The 12,056-nt window shown below is 40.1% G+C and overlaps 1 protein-coding gene across 2 annotated transcripts in view; it reads right to left on the bottom strand.

The window, feature by feature from the left end:
• Positions 1 to 12,056, bottom strand: part of SEL1L2 (SEL1L2 adaptor subunit of SYVN1 ubiquitin ligase) — a gene marked incomplete at both ends in the record, with an annotated part of 80,300 nt that overhangs the window by 23,252 nt on the left and 44,992 nt on the right. For both annotated transcript variants that reach the window (XM_084887640.1, XM_084887641.1), the window contains 4 exons: positions 2,820 to 2,897; positions 3,745 to 3,813; positions 10,613 to 10,669; positions 11,325 to 11,479. In XM_084887640.1, the coding sequence (XP_084743766.1) occupies positions 2,820 to 2,897; positions 3,745 to 3,813; positions 10,613 to 10,669; positions 11,325 to 11,479 (359 nt within the window). The remainder of the gene's footprint in view (positions 1 to 2,819; positions 2,898 to 3,744; positions 3,814 to 10,612; positions 10,670 to 11,324; positions 11,480 to 12,056) is intronic.

The raw sequence follows: 12,056 nt of genomic DNA, 5'->3' as shown, positions 1-12,056 counted from the left end.
GAATAGTGGCCTTATAGGTCAGCTTTTCCTATTTTCAAAAAAAAAAATCTGGATTTTGAGATTTGAATATGAAATTTTATAATTTTAAAAACACTTTCTGAGCTAAATATAACATGTGTAGACAATCACATTATATATAACTTCCACTTTAGGGCTCTTGCTTAGGTTAACTGACATGAACTCAGTGAGCAAATGATCATTTATCTGGCAAATATTGTACTAAGACTGTAGCCCTTTTCTAATTGAGGAGACATGACTTCAGATAGCAGGAGAGACAGCACAAGATAGAAGCAGTGAAGTTCCAGCAGTAGGTAGCACGGATGCAGGGCAATTTCAGAAGAGAAAAAGGATTATGTGAGCCAAGGAGGATAAGGGTGGCTTTGTGCAGGAAGAGAGGTTAAATTCTCATCTGGCAGATGGGTAGGATTCAGGATGGGAGAGTCTGGGAAGAGAGAAGGAAGGAAAAAAGTATGGAGATGAGGGTGGATCTGATGTGTTCAGAGGTATGAAAGAGAAAACCAGAAGAATATGGGCCCATCCCAAGAAGCTAGAAACACCAATCAGAAAGGATATATGCACCCCTATGTTCATAGCAGCACAATTTACAATAGCTAGGATTTGGAAACCGCCTAGGTGCCCATCAGCAGATGATTGGATCAAAAAACTATGGTACATCTACACAATGGAATACTATGCTGCCATAAAAAGAAGGAATTCTCATCATTTGCAGCAACCTGGATGGAATTGGAGAACATCATGCTGAGTGAAATAAGCTAGTCAATGAAAGAGAAATACCACATGACCTCATTCATTTATGGATATTAAAGAACATTATAAACTGATGAACCAAAAGATAGATATAGAGACAGTAAAGCAACAAGCAGACTGTCAAATTACAGCAGGGAGGGTAGGGAGATCTGGGGGAGATAATAGATCAACCGAAAGACTTGTATACATGCATATAAGTACAACCAATGGACACAAAACTCTGGGGAGGGAGGGCATGTATGGGGGGGTCAATGGTATATGTACACAGATAATAATTAAAAAAAAGAATATGGACTCATATCACATAGAATAAATGTTTATGATTTTGAGTAAATAAAAATCCAAAGAGGTTATAACGTTTATATCTTTGCATCCTGGTACTGATATTACCTAAAAGCAAATTGAAAATGCAATGGTTTTAAAAAAAATTATTAGTGAAAGAAGAGTATGAATGTGCAAAGAGTGAAAGGCAGAAACTTTTTTACTTTACTAGTGACCCAAAGTAAGAAATCTAACTGTGTAGGTGCTGATAAAGGAAAAAATGGCCTCCATCCTAGAATATTGGTGATGTCAACCCAATGCCATTCAGAACAACTTCTTTAAATACATGTCAGATTTCCTCTGTAAACAAAGGTAGCTCAGGTTTAGAACTTGAGTAGCTCAGATCACTGCTGGTTATACAACCCTGGATAGTATGGGAGCTGGGTTAATTTACACACTCAGCTTCCTGGCATCATTCCTCTGGACTGACAAATCAGCATTATTTGCCAGGTTCTAAGAGATCTTCCCATTACATTACCTCTTTTTCAGTTGGCTTTCCCTTGTCATCCTAATCTAATGGTATTTCAGATAACTGTCTTGCTGCACCACAATTTCATATAAATTACAAGGAAGAGGAGCCTCCTACCAGCCTTCTCAGTAATTTACACAACAATAGCAGCAGCACCAAAGTGCTAGTCATTTATAAATAGGCTCCTAAAGCAGCATGTGGGTTTTTAAAAAAGAACAGTTAAAAATATTCCCCAGTTTGAGCCCATCTTTACTGCTAGTGTTATAGTATGACTTAGACAACACAATGTTTTCTATTGTGTAGGGATAGAAAGTTTATTAGGTCCATTCACCAACATTAGGTTGATGGGTGTTGCCATTAGGAGCTCTTTATGTACTAAAGAGATTCAGAGTAGTCTACTAAGTTTTATCTGACGGATACCAGTCTCACTGAACCTAGGAACAAAGGCAAAACTTCAATGGCAGGATCCAAATAACACCATTTATATATTCCCTCACATATTCAATCCATTTTGTCTTAGCTATGCTTTGAAGCTCTCTATATCTAACTGGTCCCAGGCTGCAAAATATAATAGCAGACACATACCACTTACAATGTGTCAGGCAATGCTTTATCTACTTTATAACAGGAGACACAGAAATATCAACTCAATAAATCCTGACAACAACAATATGAGCCAAATCTTCTTATACTCCCATTTTATAGATGGGGAAATTGAGGCACAGAATGGTTAAGTACTTGCTCATGGTTACATCGCTAGTAAGCAGCAGGACTGGCATTCAAATTAAATGTCTCCAGAGCCTTGCTTTCAACCATCTTGTCCTGGCTACCTCTCTGACAACCTTCTTCTCGGGCCAGGGGTATTTCTGCTTTTGGGTAAGATCGAATGGGAGAAAAGTAGGCATTTCTTTGTTGTTTTTGTCCTGAACGAATTGCTTTATTGATTGAGTTTTCCCTTCCTCTGTCCTTATCTTTTTTTATTTCTTGTTTTATGAGCTAGATAGCCTCATCTACAGCATGAGAGAAGGGAAAGCATGGGAGAGGGACTCCTCCTGCTAGGAGTCACTGGCATTTTCCATTTACCAAAAAGACAAGACATACCTCCTACCCAACTAAGCCCCATGTTTTATTGTTAACAATATTCTTCCTCTCCTGGACACCAAACTTCTCCCAGGTCAAGTAGCCAGGCAGGAGGCTTATGAGTCCATGTAATGCAAGCCAAACGCTTTTATGCATTTTCAGAAATGGGCTGAGTACATACCTTATTGGCTGCCATGGAAAAGTATTTGAAAGCAGTAGCATTATTTTGTGGTGCTGCATCATTACCTTCTAAATACATCTAGAAAAAAAAGTCAAAGAGAGTGTAAACACTAAGGAATTTGAGGTGATGGTTACACAGAACTGTGAGTATAGTAACTGCCACTGAAATGTATACCTTTAGATGGTTAATTTATGTTCCCTGAATTTCACTTCAAATTTTTAAAAAGGAAAAACTAAAGAAACAATCTACTACATACATTCTGGAGTGACTTTGCCCAAGAACCAAAACATGAGCCCTATTTGTGTTTTTTTCATGTTTCCTTGTATCAACAGTTACTGTAGAATGCACTTCTGAAGGCTGGGCACTTGTCCCCATGGTTACTAGTAAATGCAAACTGGCTGCAGGAAGTCAAAGGCAGGACCTGTCAGAGCCAGTGGTCTTTGAAGAAGACAGAACATGCCCTTCTAAAGGCACCCTCCACAAAGGCTGCTCAGGGGCCGGAGAGGGCTCCCATCAGAGGCAGCCCAAGGCTGCATTTTGGTCAGCCTGGATCTGGTCTCACTCTTGGAGTTATGGAAGGAGGCACTCATTGGATTGAGGACTATACCAGTCTTGGATGCAGACCATTCCGGGTCTCCTGTTGCATGCCAGGGGAAGGGGTCATGGGAGGGATTCTTAGCTATATTCAGTCCAGGAGCCCTAAGACGGGTGACCTTTCAAGGTTGCATTCAGTGTCCGAGATAAAAGCTGCTGTTTCCTGGGGCTCCTTCCCAAACGATCACCTCAGGAATGCCCTCAGTGTGTAGCCACATGCCTCTCTCAGCTGCTTCCGTGAAAGAGGCCTGCATCATTGTACCTCTGCTGGATTCAATCAGCTGATACCATTTAAGAAATGAAAATTATTCATCAAAGATGAAGCACATACCTTTCCTATGAATGCCATGGCATTTGCACTCCCAGCCTTTGCTGCCTTTAAGAAGTAGTATAATGCTTTCTGGAGAAAAAAGGAAGAGTATTATTAGTAGTCATGAACATATCTTACAAAATGGTTTTTCAAAGCAAATAATTTCATTCAACATGCATTAAAAAAATTTAAGAAACATCCACTTCCTTCAAGGTAATATTCCAAATGCTATTTGAACCATAAACCAGAAGAGCTGGAGATTATATATCTATCTCAGGATTTCTCACATTGGGAAAAGCTTGATGGGCATGAGGCTTAGTGGAGGACAAATGAATCCCAGCTGCAGACCTAACAGTCTAGTGTTTTGAAAAAGTAAGCTTTTATGTTGATACTATGTACTTATAAGACAGTTTATACAACTGGCAGGATTTATCCTAATGTTTATAAGGCAGAGTGAATAGGACCAGACACACATGGCTGCCTGCTGAGACCACATCTTCCTGCAGAGGTGAACTCCAAACCAATTCTTTCTAAGTCAATTTGAAGGAGGCCAGCAAAGCCTCTGATTCTCTCTAGGTCATGACATTAAATGAATGGCTCCATCTAGAACACATAAGGGTTGCCCTGTACCTTGCTGCCTCATTCCCTAGCCTCATCCTGAACTTCCAGAAGTTTTCCTCAGAAACCATATGGAGTGATGAAAGAAATCAGCCCCAGGAATGAGAAGTCCAGAACTCTCCAAAGTGTCTTATTAGGACACAATTCTTCTTCTCTTCAAACAGCCTTGACTCGGTTGATGTGCAAGGCTCTGCTCCTTCATAAAGAGGAGAGAATGTTTAAGGAAAACACGTGGGAAGGTTTTTTTATGTATAAACTAGAGGCTCGGTGCATGAAATTTGTGCACTGGAGGAGGAAGGTCCCCCAGCCTGGCCTGCACTTTCACAGTATGGGAGCCCTAGATTACTATAGTCATAGTGTCTCCAGGCCTTGGTTTCCTCATTCATGTTTTCTTCTGTGGTCTTGGGGTACCCTATCCTTCCCTATCAGGATATGCATTCATTGATTTAACTGTGCTTGTTTGTCTCCTCCAATGTTGATGAACTCTGTACTTAGCTCAGTGGCTCCTGTATGTTAAGCACTCAGAAAATATTTCTGGAATGAATAAGAAAATGAAAGGATCCTATAATAATAAAAGCTTGATATGCAAATTGCACCTTCTACCAGGAATTTGACTGGAAATTTGACTGGTCCTTATGACATGTGCTGACCACCAGGGGGTGACACAGAACATGGTGGGTGTCAGTGATGTGGCACTGGCAGTGGGCAGCATTGGAGGTGCTTCTGCCCCAACTGGCTCTGCCGAGAGCAGGACCACAGCGGGATGGTGGCGTCAGGACAAGGTGACCAGAGGCAGCAGCAGAGGATGGCAACCTCCAGCCATCTACCTGGGGGTGGGGATGACAGGGATGGAGGTGCGGTGAGAATATGGGGTGTCTGCTGAACTCACTCCCCCTCTCCCTCTCCCGGCTATCCTTCCCTGGGATGCCAGGGCTCGTGCACTGGGGAAGCCCCTGTGCTCAGGTGCCAGGTGCCTGTGAGGAGCCTGTCCCACACTTGCATGGCCTCTTTTGAGTGAGTTGGGCCACAGCTGCTGGGACTGCATGGGACAGTTGGGCTCCCCGGGGATTCGTGCAGGAGCCAGTCACACTCACTGCATCTCTGTGAGGACTCGGGCACCACGACTCAGGCAGAGGGGGGTGCATGGGGACCTGGGAGCCCAAGTGCTGCTCAGGGCCCAGAGGTCAGCTGGGACCTGCCATTCCATGCCAGACACTCATGCCTGAATTGCTGGCCATGCCTAGTGACTGCACTGGTACACGAATTTTATGCACCAGGCCTCTAGTACATTTACAAATCTTTAAAACAAGGGGGCTGGATTTTAAATTTATGGCCCATTCCAGCTCTAATATTATGATTCTGTGTAACCTTTTTCAAAGTCCAGTTTCAGAACTTGGCTCTCAAATATGACAATAAAGAGTTCTAGAAAGATGTTTCACTCTAAAAAACTAGATTTGAACTATTACAATATAATAATCTATTCCCCAGAAACAAACAAGTATCCTGGAGCTTTCCTCATTCTTCAATATAATGATTGGAGATATAAAGCTTCAATATAAAGCTTCAAAGGAATTGAAGCTTTCTGTAATTCCTTCTTCTATACTCCTTTTCCATTCTCTTTTCTTTCTATTTAAAGTAACCTGTCTTTAATGCTATTACTTTATTAAGCACTGTATGAAAATACCATGCAAGTTGTTTTGATGGATAAGCATGAACCAACCTGAGTTCTTGCTTTCACAGACTAAGACCAAGTATCCATTCATTTATCCATTTATTTATTCACCTGCGATGGTCTCTATATTTCTGTCTCCCCAATTCATATATAGAAAACCTAATGTCCAAGGTGATAGTAAGGAGGTGAGGCCTTTGGAAGGTGATTGGCAGAACCCTAGTGAATGACTTTAGTACCTTTGAAAAAGGGGCCCAGGGAGTTAGTTCACCCTCTGCTATTCGAGGATATATGAGAAGGCAGTCCTACCCAAACATGATCTCAGACTTCCAGCTACCAAAACTGTAAAAAATAAATTCCTACTGTTTTAACTCTCCCAGTCCATGGTCTTTTTGATATGGCAGCTCAAACAATCTAAGATAGCATCAGTCTATCCATTCTTCAAATATTTCCTGAGCACCTACCATCATATTTTAAATTCTAAGATATATATCTTCCCTTTTAATCAAGGCATTTCTTATCATAGTATAACATATTGGCAATGTTTTTTCTTACTCAATTGAACATAAAATAAGGTACCTTATAATTGATGGTGTTTTGAGATAAACATAGTATGTCACAGGTATTATGCTAAGTTAAGTTTTATTACTTATTGCACATTTCTTTTTTAAAACAAAATGAGCATGTTTTTTTTGTTGGTTCTGAAAAAAACCCTAGTTTAATCAGTTTGTAACATTTTCTTCAGAATGAAATGCTAAGAAAAATATGTTGTTTTAAAAACATTTATGAACGCTTTTATCCTAGGCTCTGTAAATCATCTCGGAAATGGGTAATATTAGTTCTTTTCTTTTTAATGGGTGGCAGGGTAGACAAAGCAGTTGGCCTTAAATATTTTAATTACCCCTCTGCTAGGTTTAATTTAATTATGTCTTATCCACTTTAATACTATGCACCAAAACACCCAGATTTTCATTCATTCTGACCTATATATGTGTAGAAATGCAAATGACATTAAAATGTATGTGTAGAAATTAAAGATAATGTAATCAAGAGTTGTATATACAATACTTTTTGATAATTAAGAATTTTGTGGTGGGTGGAAGGGTGAAAATGTTGCCTGTGGTGACAACTCATGATAAATTAATGCAATGAGTTAAAAAAAAAAAAAAAGCAAGCTAGTTGTTTGAAGTGAGAAGAAAAAAAAAAAGCAAGCTAGTTATTTGCAGGTATTTTGATATTTGCAGGTATAATATTATTGCTTGGCAGTAAACTGGGCATCACATTTATAAAGGGTCTTACACTAATAATTTTCATTGGTGGACTGAAACATTAGCATACTGGTTCAGTATATGTTGTACTCATACTGAGGAACAACATATACTGCTTAGGATGGTACATTCATTCATTCTTCATTCATTTAATAAGTACTTGTTAATAACCTATGTATCAGGTAGTACTAATCTGAGTACAAGACACATAGTAGTGAGCAAGACAGATAAGAACTTGTATTCCATTTTGGGGAGACAATAAACATGTCAAAATCAATATAGTTCAGGGAGTGATACAGGCTAGAGGAAAATAAACACAGAGTGATGTGATGAGTGATGGAAGAGTAGAGTTAATTAAATCTTTTCTGAGGAGGTAAGAATTAAAGGATGAGAAGTTAGCCATGGGAAGATCTGTAGAAAGTCTTTCAGAAATTGGGTTTATACTTTTATCTTCTCTCTCCCCTTTACATTTCCCATGCTATTCCAAGTTGATTTTGGTGCAACTAAGCTTGTTGCAGAAATGACCATCACAGTACTCTGGGGTTCTGCCTATTAGGGGAGATGCCTTGTCCCCTATTTCTTCAATGCTGCCGGCCTTGTGATCTGCTTTGGTTAAATGAATGTGAGTTCTGACCATATGCCTCAATAGACTTTCTGCTCTGTGTTCTTAGAACCTTAGAACGAAAGCAATTTCACTGCTAGGTGATAGCTTGAGCCAACTGGCTGGAGAATGAGAGCATATGGAGAGATCCAGTCATCCTGTCACAGATGAGGCCATTATAAGCCAACCAGCTCTGGCCAATAATACTCTAGCTAACTACAGATGAATGAGCAACCTTAGCCAACATTAGCTGAGTCTGGCTCAGACCAGAATTACTCTGCTGAGCTCAATCAAAACTGCTGACCTGCCAAAATCATGAATTAAATAAGTGGCTGTTGTTTAAAACTTCCTAAGTTTGGGAGTGTTTTCTGATGCAGCCTAAACTAACTATAAGCCAATCAATATTGAGCTCCAAGACATTGACTGGAGTGTCCCATGGAAATTCCAGTTTACTAGGCTGAGGAAAGCAGCAAGGACCAGGTGGTAAATGCATGAAAATGTGCCCGAACCATGGGGGGTGGTTGTGGAATTAAACCAGCTTTCCCCCCTCCTAATCCTCACCCAAGAATATGTTGTGTGGCTTTTTAAAAATTGATTTTAGAGAGAAAGAAAGGAGGGGTGGAGGAAGGGAGGCAGGAAGGGAAGGAGGGAGGGAGGGAGGGATGGGGAGGGAGAGGGAGAGAGAGAGAGCGAGAGCGAGAGCGAGAGCGAGAGCGAGAGCGAGAGAGAGAGAGAGAGAGAGAGAGAGAGAGAGCGAGAGAGAGCGAGAGAGAGCGAGAGAGAGCGAGAGAGAGAGAGAGAGAGAGAGAGAGAGAGAGAGAGAGCGTGAGAGCGCTCAGTTGGTTACCTCCTATATGTGCCCATACCAGGGACTGAACCATTGAACTTGCAATCTGAGTATATGCCCTGACCGGGAATCAAACCCATGACCCTTCAGCACTCCAGATGACGCTCCAAACAACTGAGCCACACCGGCCAGGGCTAAACCAGCTATTTTGAGATGTATGGATGAGAAGCATGGGGCCTAACCCATCATCGAAAGTTAGATCTGAAGCAACCGGAGAGATTATGTCATTCCATGTTTTTGCTTTATAAGAGAAGAAACTAGATTTTAGAATCACTATCCCTTCCACCCCCAGGTCAAAAGGAAATAAGATTTAATGGAAAGAGCCCATGTTTTAAATGCTGAAACCCTATGTTCAAATTTTGCTTCATAATAACCTTACTACCTAGTTGTGAGGCTTGAAGCAATTTACTTCATTTTCCAGCCTCAGTCCCACATCTGAATAATAGAGATTAAAACCCCTGTGACTGAGCTCATGGGATGGCTAGATTGAGCTCCTGAGTGATGGCAACTGCTTGGCTGTTGCCACTACAGAAGCAAATCCTTCAATGCCAGCCTTGGATAGCACTTCATCCTCACCTGGAGGCAGCTACCTCCCATCTGGTGTTCACAAAGCTAGGTGGCTGGAATTGACCAGAAGTCCCTAGCTTTGTGGGGTTTTATGCACTCTACAAAGATTGGTGGATTTTCTTTGTAGCTGAAACTTTAATGCCTTAATGATCAAGGTTCATGCTTGAGGAAAATGGAGAATTTTTCTTAGTTATGCATCCCATGGTTGCATGAGAAATTCATTGCAGGCTGAGATCTGACATTGGAATAATATTGTGAGTCTAGAAGTTCCCATCTAAAGAGCTGAAACCTTGGCTAATGATTAAGATAATTTAATCTGAAGACCTTCAATTGAACTGTCATTGGCACACTTATGCTTATTTCCATTGCTACCTATTTTTATCACATTTTATGAACTTTGAATTTACATAATGTATAATATATCTCATATAAAAATATATATTACCAATGACATACTCATATCATAACAATATGAAATTATATGGGAGGTAATAGCAGATTAATGTTTGAGTAACTGACTTAGAAAGTATTTTCTATTGCTTAGGTTTTGGGACCATGTTGAAATAGGGTATGTGCCCCTTTGAGCATGTGGTTCTGATAAAATAACAAGGGTTGAAAAAAATCATCTTTTAAAAAGATTCCTAGTTACTTCCCCAGGCCTATGGGGATCTAGGGCCTTGAAATCATAGCCAGGATCTAGACAAGACCTCATCCCAGGGCTCTGGTATCTAAATGAGGAGGATCCTGTATAGGATTTGCTCTTTCTTCACTAAATTTGAATTGTTAATTAACCTTCTAACCTCACTGGGATAAAGTTAGGCTAAGCAAGGTGATTGAAAGAAGCTTTGAAAATTCATAAATATGATGAATAATTCTTCTAATTACTGCACATTGAAAGCTGTCTGTCCTCTGATCTAGCTAAATGGGGCTGAGGCTGGTCCTCAGGCTCCTTGGTAGGAGACTTCCAGGTAGATTTGGGGAATGGCTAGTCCAAGGCCAGCAGGTGGGGTATCCTCCTCACCTTACTCCAGTACAAAAGTCTGTTTGGATAGAAAGAGGCTAAGTTCAGAGCATGGGAATTTCCCTGCCCCAACTGTTCCTTCAGAAGCCGCTACCCCTTTGTACTTGGAAGCAGAGAGGAAGAGCGTTCTTACTGGTGAACTTTGTTCTTCAAAAGCTGGAAAACTGATCTGACCAAGGAAGCAGCAGGGGGCTTTCCCCAGCAACGCTTCCACACCCACTCTCTTTTCATTAGCTCACCATCCTCCCCCACTATTATGCTCCCCTCCTGACATGATGGAATCTTGAGATTGACTTACGTAGTAATCTTGATCTAGACCTTTCCTCCCAATTAGATGTAATTGTCCAAGAGAAACCTAGGAAATATGATTTTTGAAAATTATTTTAGCAGTTGTATTAATTTAAATAAAGAAAAAAAATTTTTTACTTGGGGATTTTACTATAGTATGTTGATCCACTTTGATGCAGTTGGCATATCTTAAAAAAAAAAAAAAAAAAAAGCAGGAAAACATTCCAGAATATATCTTTAATTGGGTAATTGGTTGATGCTGAGCATATGGCTTCTTTAATGAGTGGCCTGCTACTGTATAGCAACACGTAGGCACATAAACCTAAAGGCCTTCACTCTTGGCTAAGAAAGGCCCAGAAATGCCATCCCATTCTCACTCCCATAAACAGAACATTTCTGGATCCTGGTAAGAAGGAGTTCATTCACATTAAAACCAACATTGGATGGTGTTTTTTTCTATAATTAAAATCTATGTTTTTTAAAAATGATTTTTTATGAGGACATGAAAAAAAAAATTGCCATTACTATGGCAACTGGCTCTTCCATAGGCCATAGGAACTGCAAGTAGCAGGGGACAAAAAAAGAGTAGGACAGAGAGGAGATGGTATCTTTTCCCTTTCTCATTTAGGACGGGGCATTGTTAACCCCTCTAAGACACAGAGCAGATAAAGCCCCTTGTAATTTAAATGTTCATAAAATTTAAGTTTGTTTATATACTTTACTTGTATCTGAACATCTCCTCTTTCAGCCAAAAATTTATAGTATTGGTATATGTCCCAATCCAGAATCTCACTGTTAGAACTCAGATTTTCAGGTCTCTCAGTTAGTCTCACTTTTTCCACTGGAATACCTTCACTTTTTTCCAGTTTGTCAGCAACTGTGAGTAGAAACAAGCCAGAGAATAGCCAAATACACAAGTTTGCAAAAGGTAACAGTCAACTGAGAGAAAACACTGTTAGGTCTATTCTCTTTAAGTTGTGCAAAGATATGGTCTATTAACAAAGGAAATATCCTTAGGTGATATACATTTGGTTCTGAGAAAAGTGCAAACAATCTTTGCAACCCATACAAATCTTTTATCAATATATATCAAACCCTTCTGAAGATCTTGGCCAAGTAGGTTTAAGAATAAAAGACAGCTGTCCAGCTGGTGTGGCTCAATTGATTGAGCATAGTCCCATGCAACAAAAGGTCACTGGCTTGATTTTAGATTAGGGCACATGCCTGGTTGTGAGCTCAATCCCAATAGAGGGCATGTAGAAGGCAGCCAATTAATGATGTTTTTCTCTCTCCCTCTCTCTTCCTGTCTCTGAAGTAAATAAAACACATATTAAAAACAACAAAAATCTGCCACACCTTAAAAAAAAAGAAGAGAGCTATTGCATGACTAATAACACAACAACTCTGATAGATAGAGTAAAACTTTAAAAAAAAGGAGAAAAAAAGGACAGCTT

The sequence above is a fragment of the Pipistrellus hanaki genome, assembly GCF_964339955.1.
Source record: "Pipistrellus hanaki genome assembly, chromosome: 6".
Classification (NCBI taxonomy): Eukaryota; Metazoa; Chordata; class Mammalia; order Chiroptera; family Vespertilionidae; genus Pipistrellus; species Pipistrellus hanaki.
This window is presented reverse-complemented; position numbering and strand designations above follow the sequence as displayed.